This window comes from Hyalella azteca, unplaced genomic scaffold (genome assembly GCF_000764305.2).
Source record: "Hyalella azteca isolate HAZT.00-mixed unplaced genomic scaffold, Hazt_2.0.2 contig8859, whole genome shotgun sequence".
NCBI classification, from domain to species: Eukaryota; Metazoa; Arthropoda; class Malacostraca; order Amphipoda; family Hyalellidae; genus Hyalella; species Hyalella azteca.
Genome location: NW_025938942.1, coordinates 228,726 through 245,657, shown reverse-complemented (window position 1 = coordinate 245,657; position 16,932 = coordinate 228,726). Strand labels below are relative to the sequence as shown.

Here is a 16,932-nt window from a genome sequence, read left to right as displayed (position 1 = left end):
GTAAAATACAAAGAAAAATTTAAAAGAAAACGCAAGTAATTTATCACGAATTATTTTTGTGATTCAGTTGTTAAAGATCAAATGTAATGTAATGAATGGTATAATTATATCACAAACCAAGCTGGAAGCAAGAAATGTTCATAGCTAAGAAAACATTATGCAAATATATATTCGATATGGGGTTTACAGTGTAAAGCAATAATACAGTGACTTAATTCAATGACTGATGTAAAAATAACTAGAACAACCACAGCACTAAAAATTAAATTGTGATATCAATGATTACAGGAACAACCAAAATATTGTCAACAATAGAAATGACGAGAAGAGAATAAGTAGAAGCAGCAGCAGTAAAAGCAGTGGTAGAAGCAACATGAGCAGCAGTAACAAGCTGGAGGCACGCATATATACAAGAGGACAGATGAACGCCATTGAAAGGCGAGCGTTTGAAAGCTCGGTTCTGGAATGTCCTTTCACTGATTTAAATGGCAATCTTTTAAGGGAGGCGCGAAGCAGAATTTCGTGAAGCGTGTCGAGGCAGAGAATATATATGTTCGAAGGGCCAAAATTCGGAGCGAAAACTACTTTTACAATAGTCGGGAACAGAAATATTAAGGAGAAAAACGGTGTTTAAAGTTCAGGGAGAGAACAGAAAGAACTCTTAGGAAGAATAAGCGACATATACAGCAAAGTTCAGCAATTAAAGCATAGTGAAAGAACATCCGCGTTTGGAATCGTGAAAAGGATGTGCCCGAGTCAGCAGCAGCCTAATAAAACTGAGCGCTTATCCTTTAATTTGTTTCTGTGTTCTTCATATTATACATTTTTAAATAATAGGAATCATTAAATCAAATTAGCTTCGTCTGATATTGCATGACGTGCCAATACTACTTCTGAAAATCATATAAAGATTTAATTCCCGAAATATGAAAAAAAATCTTTAACAAGTTAAATAGTGAATATACCCCAATCTTTGCTACGAAAATGAATTCGTTGAATCCATGTTCAGCTAAGTTCGTTTGGATGAATAGAAAATAAATAAAGGTTACAGATGGCAGATACACAGCAACTTTAAATTAATTTTCATTCGAAATGAATTAAATAAAAAAAAAACAAAGTTGAAAGTTGATTCATGCACCAAGACGAGTTAATGCAGAGGAATTTATTTGTAGAAAAATATAAACAGTAAACACTTCAATTCTAATAAGAGGAATATCAAGCCTAATAGAAATTCGGAATAGAAGAAAACCTTTGTAATACATCCAGACGAACAAAATAAAATAATCGATTCCAGTCCAGACCGAAAGTAAGAATTCGCGCGTATAAATATTCTTGAAACAGATGTCAAGAGCGGAAGATGATTTTGAAGGCGCGCGAATAAGGGGCCAAAGTGGAACCGCAACATTGCCACAGCTTCCTATAATCCTAAGGGAACCTTTAAGACGAGGACGAGTGTAACGGTTTAAATGACAGCAGGGAAGCAGAAAGCAGATCGGCATCACGTATACACACAGGAAGTATAAGGCACACAGGGCACGCGCCTTGCCAGTGGCAGAAGGAGGAGGTTGAGGTAACTCGAGAAGCCGAGCCATGCGGCACACGCAACAATGCCTCCCGCTCCCGGCAGACCAAGCAGTTTAAAGGTCCTCCGCACGGCAGCATTGACGAGAGTAACGGTCGCTGGGGCCACACAAAAGACCTACCAAGAAAACTGCCGATGCTGAGGGCCCAAGAAAAGAAGGAACTGATGCTCGGCTGCTCCTTATATTGCCATTGAACCATTGAACGCTGCTGCCGCCGGGCTCTTTCAAATGGATGGTCGGATCGAGGAGCAGGAGGAGGAGGGCTAGACGCGCAGCAATGTTGCCAGCTGTGGAGGAATCTCGCTCGCCCTGTACCAATAATGAGCGGCAGCTGCACTATCACAATGTGCACCGCCAGACACATTCACTGATTTTAAAAGCCCGTGCCTCTTATGCCATCTAGATCCCGGCCGTCCGTTTAAGCCAAAAATAGGCGTATAATCGTGCGCAGAAAACTAACAAAACGTTGGCAGGATCACCGACATATGGACAAACTATGATTATTTCATTTAAAGAACTACAGGTTTCCTGACAGGCTGGGATTTCAATGTTTAATGCATCCAAATAATAACTCGCAAAATTGCAACTTATAGTTTGAGCAAGAAAATTCGATGCACTGAAAATGATTTGCAAACATTCAGACAACATATGAAATTCCTATAACAGGTAATCACGCATGACACAAATAGAAACAAGGCTATTTATACGTAAAATAAACTTCACGACGGAATTAGGTAAGAAAGATTATATATTAAAATCTTACATGTACCTTATTCAAGTTGTTTTAAATGGAAGCCAGCACGCGGGCACGGATGAATGAGAGTGCAAGAAACAGGACACCGCACTTCCGAAGTGCGTGAGTTAGGACGATGGTCCTTATGTCACCAACATCTGCTATACCCATGGCCTCCCTCATCTCCCTGTCAGTCCATGCGTTGCTAAACACTGACATTGGATTGTGAAGTCCACATTGCATCTGAATGTAATGTCGAAAATAGAGCAATCACATCAGATCGTTTCATTACTAAATAAGTTATGTTGTTTCAAAAAATGCGGATACTTTGAATAAAACTTATTAATCATTTTATACTACTTTCTATTACTGAAGAGCAAATGCAATTTCACGTCTTAATAGGAATCATTGAATTATTATATGGAGAAAAGCGTTCAGCTATTTAAACACCTAGGAAGCAAATGCGTCGGATATGGAGGTTGTCACCAACATCTGGTGTTGCTTTATACCCTTACCTCCCCCCTCTACCCTGCACTCCTCTCATGCCCCCACCCCTGCCCATAACGGCCAACGTGCTGGCACGTGCCCTAGCGCACAACCACCGAGCATTCACGCATCTCTCAAGACGACACGCGCGCGAGTGTATACATAGAATTGAGTGCGTAAGAAAGCGCACTGTAACTAATCCAAGGATGTGGTGCCGTCTTGACCAGCAACTTAAGAAAACACATTGCTAAAAAATTTTTAACTTTTTACAACGCTCGAAATGAAGTTCGATGAGGAGTTATTTTCTGAGAACTGAAAATAAAAATGACGAAGATTTCAGGATGATGAGTGGAAGATAACGCTTAGAAGCGATGAGAGGTGAAAATTCAGCATTTCATTTCATATCACTAAGGAGAAGACGCTGCAGATTCCGTTCCATAATTTTCATTTGGCTTATATTTTCGATTGCGTTCGATTGGCAAAAGGGCTGGAAATGTCCGAGGTAATATAAGAACTACATTGAGAATTCAAATATGTGCGAGCAACAATCTTACATTTCAGTTCTCCGCCTAATAATTCATAAGATGGTCGGGCAAAACAAATGCGTGTTTTACAGTTAAATTTTCAAACATCGAATACAACACCTTTCTCCAAATAAATAATAAAATTTAGCAAGTGATATAAAACTTAAACATCGAATAATTCACTTAAATACTCGCAGAATAGATCAAACTGTGCATCGAAAAGCACACGTAAAATTCGGGCAAAAAGACCACCCGGGCACTCGATAATCCGTGAAAAATTTCGTTCGATTTTAAAACCATTCATCAAACTTATGCATGGAAAGATTCGTATTTCGTTCAAAAAAACCGTGGACAAAAGACAATTTACATGCGAAGACCACAGACAATCAAGTTTTTGAATGAGACAATGGAAAATCAAATGAACAACAAATGTTGCGAAATACAATTTACTTACCTACCAGGAAATTTTGTGGGTCACAAAAGGCTCTCATATAGTTATACCCATGGCTTTCAACAGACTCATGTATAGCCATGGTTACGAGTTAGGAAAATGTATACCAGATATATCACTGCAGCCATGCGGGGTATATAGACAACTATAGCCTCGTGTGTTAGGATTAATTGTTCATGTGAGTGGACGCCATTAGTAAGAATTATTTGTTTAAAGAGCATAATTAATTAAGATTACTTGTCAGCTGCCATTACGAATTGCCGCATCACATCGCGCACGCATACATGCAGGACAAACTATATACACACTTCACGTTCATGCATATACACGCATACAAATTTCCATAAAAGTTGGGATCGTAATCCAAACTTCGGATATGTTTTATTTTTATTTGAAATGTTGTATAGTCAATTTAAATATGAACAATATCACAATGAGAATAGTCGCAAATAATATAATCTGAGCATGAATAGTTTTTCATTATAAAATTGCCCCAGAGAATTAATTACTTGTCTATACACGCACGTTTTTAGAGGATTCAAGTTTCGCAAATACTTTTTCTGGTTAATCACCAACTTAGAGTTTGAATCGCAGGTAGTGTTTGCAGACTTGAAGCAGCATAAAATAATAAAGAAACTTGAAGTATAAAGACAAAGAACTTGCTATTATTACAATGAAATGCTCTTATTTGTATATTATATTGAACTATTTCAATGAAATACATAGCGAACATCGACAGCTCACTCTCGAGGATGCATCGAAATCCTCTCTGTTGGATGAACACAACAGTGAGAAACATTGATTTGGAAGACCTGTATATATATATATACGTAGGTCTTGTATACTAAAGTATAAATTCAAGCGCTGAATAGTTTTTCTATTAACTGAAATAAGTGAGAATTTTCCATTCAAAGCGAAAATTTACTTCAAAATTCAAACAAATAATTTACAGCAATATATATTTTTTTTGCACAAGATGCTAAGTTACGGTTGGGGTTTTGAAGCAGAAAACCATAACATACGGCTGACTGGAAAAAAACGAGCGAAAATAAATTCATGTCGTATTCGTTCGAACCAGTCTATTTTTACAAAAATTAATATATGAATAAAAAGTTCACCTCGTACGTTCAGCAGATGGAGACCTACATATATAGGCACTTTGTTGATGATCATTCCTTGATAAGAATGTTTTACCAGAATAACTCGATTCAACCTTCTCGGTACGGTAAACTTATTTATATCACTGTACAAAACCTTTAATAAGTTCTATGAATGTTTTGCAGTCCCAAACGACCAAAGTGATATATAGTTGTGCTTGCGTAGTTTTTAAAAGTATGTTGGATGGTTAGATTTTTGAGGGCATACAGAACCAATATGTACCTAACACTATAGTTTTCCATGTATTTCACTTGAATATTTGTAGGTAATGAGTAACTTTGCCAATGTAAATTCTTGAAGTGTGGTTAATGTGAAATTTTATCTAGTATTGGAAAAGAAAAAATAATACTTAATAGGATTGAAGCAATAAGCATTACTGATTCACTGGTGAAAATATACCTTTATTGTAAAGGTGCCTTAGATAAAAATCTGACAGAAGCCAATTGTATAAATGAGTTAAACGTACGTGTTCATGGGTAAAGACAAATTTATCCATGGCATATGGGAGGCCATTTCTACTGTGAAAATTAATTAGAAATTAATGTGCCTTCTATCCATGCAGTAATTTGTTAAACCTAACTGTAGCACGATCGAGCGTTGTTCTCTCTTCTTTTTTAGGACAAGACAGAAGATTTCATACTTAGGACTGAAATTTCACGGCTCCAAAGTGATACATCTTTGATAGCTTTGCAATTTGTGGCTAGATTAATTAAGTGTATCCTTTATAGTTAACAGTTAAATGCGGGAAAATTCATCAAGCCATGAAACCAAGAGGCTCTAAAAACGGCTGGAATGTGCGCCTTTTACGCGGGTCTATAAGTAGACATAAAAAGATCATCTTAACAAGTAAAGATGACCAATGGTCTCAACAACTAAGATTGTTGTTGACGTCACAACATATGGATGATTGCGTGAGTAATTAAGAATAGCTGCTGCGTGGCGTCACAATAAAATGTAGGCATGACATGTACATCAGTGATACTTAAATAGAAGCAATTAAACATATGATGTTTTCCTCAAATCAGCATGCTTTGCAACGAAAAATATTATCAGAAGAAGTTCGATGGCATTAAAAATCAAAATATTTTTTAAAATGTCCCTGGCGTTCCTGATAATAACAACAAAACTTTCAGGAATTAAAGCAGTGCATGGTACTATATACGTTCGGAAAGTGAAAAATTGTACGGATTTATCTCGTGTTCATCGCTAGCGTCATAATTAATATAAGTTAACACAGAAAAGAAGAATGCTGGCACCTCTGTGAAGTTTTGCAATAACGTACCCAATCAATGGCTGTAATTTAAGTAATCGTTAATGTAAAGTCCTCAATCAAGAGACGTTACTTCTCGCAGACATGAACATAAGCTGCAAAAGGAAAAATTCAGAACAACCAGATACATATGTAACCAAATTGAAAAAAAAAATCGCAACACGTTCGGGGTTAGTTTGGTAATTATTCACATTAGCGTGTAGAACGCGTTCCGATGCCGATATATAGCAAGCCATCAACTATACCTGGACGAGTCAATAAGAAAATGAGCTTCTGGTAGGAACTGTAAACCTTACAATAGTAAGGTAAACTCTGTAAACACCGTAAACTCTGTACTACATGTACAGAGTTTACGGTGTGAATGGACGTTACTAGTCTCTGATGCGTATTGAAAACAATGCAGATACTCCTCATCCAAGCTCGATAAAATACTGCTATAGAGCGGATGCGGATCAAATTTTGCATTAGAAAGCAATCGAAGTGTCAAATAGAAATTCGAATTCTAGATAGTATAATAAAGAGGGATAATAGAGAGTTCTCTGAATAGTATAATAGTTAATTGAGCTTATACATGCATTCATATAAAAATAGGTAAACAATCTGATATGGACCATTCTAACAAGTCAGGTTAAGTCAGGGCAAACATTTCTGCGTCTATATATATAGATAAAATAAACACAAATTTTAGATTCTTATTGAACGTAGGTGAGACTATTTATAATTTTGGTTCTATAAGGTTTAAACTAAACCATAAGAAGTAATCGAAGATAATCAAATTTCGAGTATATGTTGCGAAGAAGTACCGTAATTGTATTATCAGCCGTCGAAATCGTGTTCCATGCAAGTACAGATTGATCAATCCAGCTAAAATTTTAACATAAATTATTGAACCAAGTGAAGTCGCGTTATAGTATACGCGGAGATCAATATATGATATGAATTCTTCGAACACATAGAATATAAATGCAACATTGCATGGCCAATACCAGCTCGACATCTGAAGAGCAAAGTTAAAATGAATGACCCCAAGAATATTTCGAAGTATTATTAAGGCTTGTCGTCTGGACAAAATGTTGGCGACGTCGCAGCTGTAGTAATTATGTAGCACCAAGTTCCACACTCATTACTTAAAACGACCAGATCTTATTTTTCACGGATAATTTAAAAACCAGCAGCTAATATAAGACTAACTCTGAACGCACTGATTGTTCTGACTATTATAGCGGGCAGAATTAGTGGCATTAAAAGTAAAATGATATTTAATTACGAATTATACCACGGGATAGCCTCGGGAATGTTATGACCTGGAATGCACCAACAAACGCACTGATTTGAGTGCATTCCAGCGGAGAGATTATCGATCGTTGGTGCTGAATGAATCGTGTGCGTATATATAGGCGAGGGATTTGGCGGGAACTGTAACGCAGCCCGCGTGTAGCAACCACGCTTGTTCCATAATAGACGTTTTACATGAATTCAAGACGAAGTACAACTTATTCCCAAAATATTATAAGCAGAATTCAACGGAAGAATTCACAGTAATGAAATGAGTTTACAGCTACAGCATACATGATAAAATAGGCAGTTGGTCATAGTTGTCAAATAAAATTTCCAACACCGATCGCTCAAGAGTAACACTTGATAACATATACTCAATCTTGCAGTGATGAAAAGTAAGCAAGATGCTAATAAGGATCGGACGAACTGAGCTCCACAAACGGTTGATTTAGCCCTACGTTTTTATTGCTGCGCGCCATGCATGTCACCGCACGATTGACGTACCCGAGAACATAGACGTTATAAGGTCTGCGAGTAGCACAATTAATTGCTATAGCCTATAGGTGAGTACCCGTACAAGAACCATACCATTAATAAATGAAAAGAACTTTACCTGTTGTTCTTCAGGATACTGCAGATGAGAAGTCATGCTGCTGTAAATGCTTTCCTCTTCCCTCTTGCATGCAGAGTTTGCAGCACTATGAAGCTCCGTGTACTGAGTGTGAGAACTCATGTTGGTACTCAGTTCCTTGTTGAGGACGCGAGCAACCATGCTAAACTCGGCATATCCAACACGTACACAAGGAATATCCTCACTGTTTTTTTTCCAAAACCTGTACAATATTTATTTAACCAGGACGAAGTTCTAGAGCATTAATTTCTAATTAACAGAAACACAGTATAAAACAAATCTGTCACACCGATCACTTGTTGATAACGCAATTTAGAATGGAATGCAATAATGTATTTACGAGGGAATGTGGAGCCAAGTAAGAGTCAGGAACGAGCGGTGCAATGCTAGAGTTTTAGACAGGCACACGTCACACGCGAGGTTCCCATGGACTGAATTAGGGTTCTCTACTAGAAGTAGGTGCCAAGTCTTATCACAGCCTCCGCTGCACAGGCAATCGTCTTAGCGCCGCCTTCGTCGGTGCTGCGCCTGCGCATTGGTTGCCGGGCTCGGCGCGTGACGGTTTCATTGCCAGCGCGGCGCTCCTCCTCCCAGCCACGCGCGCGGTTCTCCACTTCCAAGCCACTATCCTATCCAGGGTCGATCACGCGCATCTTAAGTACTCCTACAAGCTTCGACAGCATCTACGAGCCAGCTAAACTCATATCAAATACATCAGATATTACAGTGAGAAAATGGGCTTTAAAACCGGCTGATGGCAAAGCCATCAACAAATTTCACCAGATTTATTTCAGTAAAAAGACATTAAATCGCTAACACTAGTAACCAGCAACATAGGATCATAATACTCGTGAAACTGACAATACTAGAGCGTTTGTTTTACTTAATGATTTCCGATGTAAATTGGCTAGCTAACAGAATGCGTCCTATACATCTGATTAAGAATTAAAAGGTCCGGGTATAGTCTAACTTAACTGCACGTGTCAGAGAGTTTTACAATATATGATCGGATACTCACAGCTATTCCTGTAAGTGGCATGTATATACAGACGAAAAACTGACGTGTTGCAAGCACCTCAAGCGTCGCTATCACGTTCCTCAACTTAAAGCCGGGCAATTTCCTTCCGGACTTTCCGCACAAATTTTGCATTTACAAGCAGCATATGTATATAGGTTTGAACAACTGCTCACCTGATAACTGATGCGAACGCCGTTCAAGTCTCCGACATACAAGATTTATGATTCGTGAACATTGATTCGTGACAGCATTCAGCGAAATGCTGAACAATAAATCAACATCAGAGGTTTACCTACGAATCAGTATATTTAATAGAGCAAAATTCATCAATCGAATTTAAAAACAGCACTGAAAATTAAAACGTTTTCTGAAATTGCACCTGCGTGAAAATAGTAATAAAACTTATAGCAGTGCCATGCACGTCGTTGGCACAGAGGAAACTACACATCTTTTCACGTTTCATCGCGATATACAACGTCAAAATGAGTAAAACATTTACACGGATAAAAAGTTCCACTCTCTCGGCAAGCATTCAGCGACAACTCAAGTCTTCATTCTCCCACGACACATGTAAGTAACCACGGGTCTCTGTACACAGTGATTTCTAAACCATCCGCGGCGATTGACCGTATAGCAAAAACTAAACGCCACGATTGATCAATCTACGTACGCACGGACAAGACTTAATTGGCAGCGTTCGGTCGCTGTCGGCCTTAAATTCTCAACACTATATGCAGTACTTGAAGTTTTTCGCGACTTCAAGAAAACACTTGCTCACGCGTATATGTATAGTGACCATGCAGTTTGGTTAGAAAACTTGTACCAAGTCAATATAAGCGGTGTTGATGGCCGGAAACCAGTACTAGATGTCATTAATTGAATCCTACGGGAAATACGGTTCAAGGATTCGCAGTCGTTTTCTGTACAGCCTGTATAGTCGATCAAATTTTTTCAGTATGAGCCTTTATTTCAGTATCTAAGTGCCTATTCTTCAAAGTTAAAGTTTAATGCCTTATTAATACGTACACCAACATCATAAGTGAATAAAATATCATGATGAGCAGAGGAGCATAGACGCTTAGAGAAGGCACCCAAGATAAGCTATCGTCAAACAGCTGTTCAGGACAGAAGGAGATAGGAGCGATAGTGTGCATTGAATGTGCCGACTAACTCTATCAAACTTACGAGGTTAGAAATGTTTTCTTCCACATTCTGAGAATTATGAAACCTTGAAAGAAAAGTTTCAGTATAACAATCAATAATATGAAATGAGCACATATATTAACGTTTTTATCACTTGAAAACATTAATTTCAGGATCCGTCTAAAATTATAGGAATATGGTCAATCTAAAAAGCGCCATGTAGAAGTGTTCAATGAAAATGTTGGCATTGCTTCTCTAGTTTTAGGAAGTCTGTACGCAGCATGAACGCTGCAATCTGCTCATATACTGGACACAGTCTCTTCTGAGTGAAATTCATCCAATTAATTCGACTGTCTAGTAAATATTTCAAATTATATAATTCAAGTTTGATACACGGAAAATGTCTCTTTCATGAAACTCATTATTCATACTTCCATTCGGCCAATATAAGCGACGCGATGAAACTGTTTCTAAGTCGGAGTTGAAATTCGGAAAAATAGTTGAAGGTCAATATCCACCTAAACAGCTATTTTATAAGTTGTAATAGCATATGCTTAATTGCTTAACGAAAAATCAACGCCATGTTAGATGAAAGAAACTTATTAAGACACCATTGGCATGTATATACGCACAAACTCTGGCGCAAGGCAGAGTTCGCTCACTCGCATTTCGCCTGAGGCGTCGGATGCGATCGAAAGGAAGCACACGATTGGCTAGGAAATCTTCCCGACCTCAATCAAATGGACAACTTCCGCAACCTGTACGAAAAAAAACGCAGAAGGAACTGTGCAGTGCAAATGCTATTTCCTGCAACAACATGTCATGTCCAGGTATGAAATCTTCATCGGTGAAAAATATCAAGATAAGTGAAACGTCGCAATGGGCAAAATAGCGTTTATAAAAAGCCAAGTTAAAACGCTTGAAGGTACTGATCGACACATGACAGAAGTCGATTCATTGTGTACTGGCGACATGAATGAGATAGAACTCCAGAACGAATGATACGCTAACGGAATTAGAATTTGAGCTCAATTTAATTGTTCAAATTGTTTGAACTCAATTTAATTGTTTATTTAATCAATAACAACGATCTGCTGTTATTTTTTAACGGTTTGGCGTATTGACAGCGAAATTTTATCACGCGAACGGGTTCATTCTCATAAGAACTCTTAAGACATTTTTGGGCATGACTAGTAGGTTATTAATTGTTTTATGTTTTATATCTGGATGAATATTATGCGTTTTTCATACAAGTAGAAACGGCCATAAACATTTGCTATGAAGAATGCGTGCATTTATTTACTTTCCGATTATTTATTTATATTATTTATTTTCCGATAATGAAATGAAATATTCGCTCAAAAGGAAGATGTTCACAAATGTTTAATCATGAACGAATGCATACGCTGCGTGTGTGAAGAAAATTATTTCAAATTGAAAACTAGGCTCATTCATTAGCGATGATTATTCCTAAATTTTGAAATACATGCATGGAGTATGAAAGTCTGCGAACACCAATAAATATGGTTCAAGAAGATATTCGCCTTTCGTAACCTTTAGAAAACATTTTGTTCAAAATATTTTCATGAGCATAAAGAAAACGGATTTGCTGCACATCTGAGCGAGTAATATGAAATGCCACGCTAAAGTTATTATCTAAAACCTAAATTATTCAAAATAGTGTGGGCGATTTGAAAAACATTCACTAATCTGTTAAGATTATAAAATAAATTCTAGAACATGTAGATTCAGGTAAATTACGGTACATAATTGGTGCGAGCATAAAAAACTCGGAGCGGAATATATATACAATTTCAGGACGAATCTTAATTTCAGAACATGATTGGGAATGCACTATGTTGGTAAAAGCTATTGTAGAAATAAGGCAAAGCTGTATAGGTATTGCATGTATAGTGGGTTACGTGCAAGAATTACATCTGGAAAGTGCCGTTGTTGAAGATGGCAACGTTAACGATGCGTAAAAGCGACGGAGAGAGCAGCGTCGCTTCCATGCATGGGAGATTTTTTCGCACGTCTTCGAACGGACAATGACCGCTGACACGCAAATGCAGCCCGTATCATGCGTGGCACGCAACGCTCGCGTCCTCAGGCTTAACGACCAGGTACAATGACCAGCCAGAAATACAACTGTACAATGCATAAATGACATGAATCAAACATTGGGGACAATACAACTGCGCATAAATGACATGAATCAAACATTGGGGACACAACCAAAGACCATCAACAGCCATTATTGCAACACTCTAAAGCAAGTGTATTCGTGCCAGGCAGAAAAGCTTCTCTGAGCCACCACTGCCAGGTACACAAAAGAGAAGTATAACGCGTCTCGTGCCTACAACAGCCGATGTTCGCGGTGCCTTGAAACGCACAAAAATTATTCACGGTGCAATAAAGCTAACAAAAAACACAGGATTATTCTAGTAAATGAAGATGCTACGAATTAATGAATTTAAAGCGTCAGTCATACTTTTGGATTGAGTGCGTACTGAAGCCCTAAATTTGGCTTAAAATTTACTGCACGGCGACTATTTTGTAATGCTAGAAAGAACTATGTGAATCTAAGTGCGACATTATGACGATCCTTTCAGACACAGACAGCGTCGATCATAGAAGTTCTGAGCAAGAAGTAGAAAGGCCAAGGCGCACGACACTTTCACCACAGTTCCTATAAGCCGTAATGTTTCGGGGATTGATCAATTGCCGCGGCCAACAGGACGCGCGACTCGACCCGTTCGCTGGTCGCTTGTGGCCACACAAAAACAAAACGTACGGACGATGCTTAGCGAAGCCAATTAAATTTACCGATGCAAGTGAAATAGACTAAACAGCTGAAAAATTAAAAAACTTATTCTTTTAGCACATATACATGTGCTTTTTAACAGTTTTCCTTGAAATGGATAGTTCAAATATACGAGGAAAAAAATTCTAGAAGACTCGACCAGTCGACGTCGTCCGGTGCGTATTTTATATTAACAAGTGTAGTTGGCAATCTACTCCATCTGAATGCAAAGTAAATAGTTGCAAAAGAAATGCTTGTCAGGGCATACAAAAAGTAACTTTTTACAATAATTACTAACTCAAATTACAGAGCTTAAAAAAATTGTCATGAGAGTTTGTAGGTAAGTTTTTACATTTTTATTCCCCCTCTGAATATCAATGCTAAAGTAAACACTATACGGTTTAATTGAAAAAATTGGATCTCATGTGCTCACATCTGCCGACTTCGCTTTGCCGCCACGTAAGTCATAATGCACGACCTTGCGACACGCTTATTGCAATGCTTGGAATCGTTCACTAAATCGTCTGCGTGTAAGTTTCATAGTGTTGATTAGGTTGATCTGGCCTGATCCAATTGTCTGCACTGCTTTAATGGCTGCATAACCTCTGCATAAGTAGTTCAAATATATAGCTAGGGCCACTGAAAATGTCCGCTCAAAAAAGCCCACCCACCATGTCCCTTGCTATGCGTTAATTGAGATTACGTTATCATTCATATACGTAGATCTACAATTTCTATTACCTATCGGTTCGTACATCACCCTAGCTACCATGCCTAATACACCCCTAACATGTCTAAGAAATAAAAAAATGTTTATGCAAATTAAAGTTGTGTCTTAGGCAACTTAATTCAAGTTTTTTTTCGCAATTTTTTAGTTAATTTATCTCATAATTTTAAATACTTCAAAATTCGAAGATGTTTGAATTGATGCTTATTTCTATGCTTGCCACAAAAGAGTTAAAGAGACGGTCGCAACTAGCACGGATAAAAATTAATCTATTCGAAATGTTCAGAACCATTTAAGAATGATTAACCATAAAGATCAAGTCTATTTTAAGTTTGATGAAAATATAGTTGTGTTGCCTTTACGGGAAGTCTTATACAAGACGAACAGTTCACCAAGAAATATAGGCTTTAATTTATATTCTAAAATAATATTTTTATGACTTCATTTTCTATCAAATAATTAGATCATCGGAGTGGTTCCTTTTCGTGGCAGTAACACAAAATACCTAAACAAATACATGCATTGTAATGAATCACGAATTAGGTTTTATAACTGATTGAAAATATTCCATTCATGGTTGCTCTCAGCCTAATCATTTCTGTATCTCAAGATCCATGAATTTCTGGCATAGGTTGTCAGGCCCCCACCTGCCGCAGCGGAAGGCAGATTCCCAAGACAGAGTCTCCCCTCGCATGCCTGAGCTGGGAACCGAGGGGCGAGCAGGCCGAGTGCCGAGGGCAGGTGAGATAACAAGGCCAATAGTATTGCTCTCTCTGCGGCGCAGCTCTCCCCTCAACAGTGATGCACAGCGTCTCGCTATTGCTGCCACTGTTTCTTGGGAACTCAGGGAAGAAAGCATTCCCATGCACATGCTGGCTCATTCCCTCAACTTGTGGTGCAGGAATGCCAAGTCGGAGACCAAGCTATCTTAAGAGACCAACAACAGGAAGCCAGAACTAAACTTGGAAGCGCGCACTAACCCAATATTCGTGATGGCCTTAACGATTGTAAATTAAGAGGATAGCTGATGCAAAGAATCGGATCAAGAAAAGGCCTCGCAGGTGTCCAGATCGGAAAAGAAGCTTGCTGGCACATAAAGTTGCAGCGACAAATTACTTGATCAGAAGCGTGAAAAATTCAGATTGAGATTTTCACGAATTCAGATTAACATAAAATAATGTTACGAAAGCCAATACACCATTGGACATTCATCCACGTGATGAACTTAATAAATAAAAATAACGACATCATTGTTACTCTACATGCTACAATGTATAACATGCTACAATGCAATTTTCAACGTCAAACCCTGCGAATAAAATTTGGCGCATACACTATCAAACTTCGAGCAAAATAAAAGAATGGGACGCGGCAACTCGATTTCTTCAGTAAACTGCTCATAAAATCTTCCTTTCTTTCGCTAGGCAATAGTTTGGCCACGCGTAAAAAGACGAAGCTCAACTCGCACTATAATGTTTCATCCCAAACTATAATACCTACCTCTTCCTAAGCTCATTTCTTAGAATAATATACTTGCTATTGACAGCATAAATCTTACTAAAAACCTTTCTACCAAAGTAGGAGAGTGGAGCAAAACTAAAAAAATAGATTAAGGACAAAAGTTGTTACTGGTTATGGATTCCTTCTGACAAATGCAGTAAAATCGAACAGTTGAGTGTATGAATATAAACGACGAAAACAGCTCAACCGACAATGGGATTACAACGCAACGAAGGACTAGCAAACTTAAAAATCAATGCATACCAAGAAGTCGTCAAAACGAATTACCAGTAAAGCTGTGAATGGGATAGGTGATTGAATTTCGCAATCCGTTTAAAAAGCAGAAAGACGAAGAAAGGCATTCGGAATAGAATAAAAAGCTATCAAACAATGAGAAAGGTAAGGAAAGCAGAAGAAGCAAAGGAGACAGAGCAATAAGCATATGGCAACGCAATGCGCAAGATGCATTGCTGGGGTCAGGGCAAACTAAACAAAGCAGCGCCTTCCCACGGTTATATATAGGAAGCGCACATACGCCCAGACGGAGCCCATACCTGCTCCAAGAAGAAGAGTTCTGCGCCGCATACCACAGCAGCGAATATGGCAGGCAAATGTCCCCTCACCTGCTGCAGCAGCCAAGTAGCCCTTCGTCAGTCAGAGGTATAAGTTATGAGGGGCGGCGTACAGCGTGAGAAAAAGGGGGACCGAGCACTTCACTTCTATTGAAAACCATCAAGATTTTTTTCCTGTGACGGAGAAAGTAGTATAAGACGCCAACAAAACGGTCTGGCAATCTATTGTACCTGATGACCATACACCGATCACTGACATCGAGGGTGAAATGCGATAATAGGATATGCATTAACCAACACAGCGCTTCTACAAAGCGTTCATCAATGTAACACTCGTAAGCTATACTCAAGGGATCAAGGAAAAATGCATGCAATGCAATAATAGCTTGATAATCCATAATCGATTTGATCGAAATTTTGATCAAAAGAAGCATAACTTTCCTAGTTTGATATAATAATGCAATTTTTAAGAACATTTGGAAACTGCGCTGCCTCAAATTCAATGCATCGAATTGTCATGCCTGACTGATTATAATTATTCAAGTTAGTTCGCGGGTATAGCAAGCAGACGAAAATCTGTATTTTGGAGCTATCAAGGCATTTATAAAAAAACGTATAAATAACATTAAGTTAAATAAAAACTTATTCAATTTCAGTGACAGTGCATAAAATTTCAATTACAGCTCCTTTTTAAGAATTTACGTTTCCATAAAAGGCCTGAGAAAAATGGCAATAAATCTATACATACATAAACAAAAATAAACAAAATATTGCGGGGAGTTCTTTCTGCTGTTCTAATAATTTATCGCATTATAAATACGATATTACGAATTAAAGGCAGAATATCAAGAAATTTTCGTCCCGATTTTAGAAAGGGGCGAGGCCAAATAGGCCAATGGCAAAATCCAGTGAATTTCTTTGCTTCGCATGATGACTCACACATGGACAATCGGCATTCCTATGGTCACATTAGTAAGAGGCGCATCGTAATTGTGTGTTCTTATCCCATGCATCATCAAATAATGATGAGCAATGAGGAGGCATAAAAAGTCGTA

General features: G+C 38.2%; 1 protein-coding gene across 1 annotated transcript in view; it reads right to left on the bottom strand.

The window, feature by feature from the left end:
- LOC108664791 (recombining binding protein suppressor of hairless) overlaps positions 1-8,570 on the bottom strand; it is a 55,604-nt gene extending 47,034 nt beyond the window's left edge. The window contains exon 1 of the mRNA XM_018151479.2: positions 8,097-8,570. Coding sequence (XP_018006968.1) covers positions 8,097-8,255 — 159 coding nt within the window. The 5' untranslated portion in view covers positions 8,256-8,570. The remainder of the gene's footprint in view (positions 1-8,096) is intronic.
- Between the last annotated feature and the right edge of the window lie 8,362 nt (positions 8,571-16,932).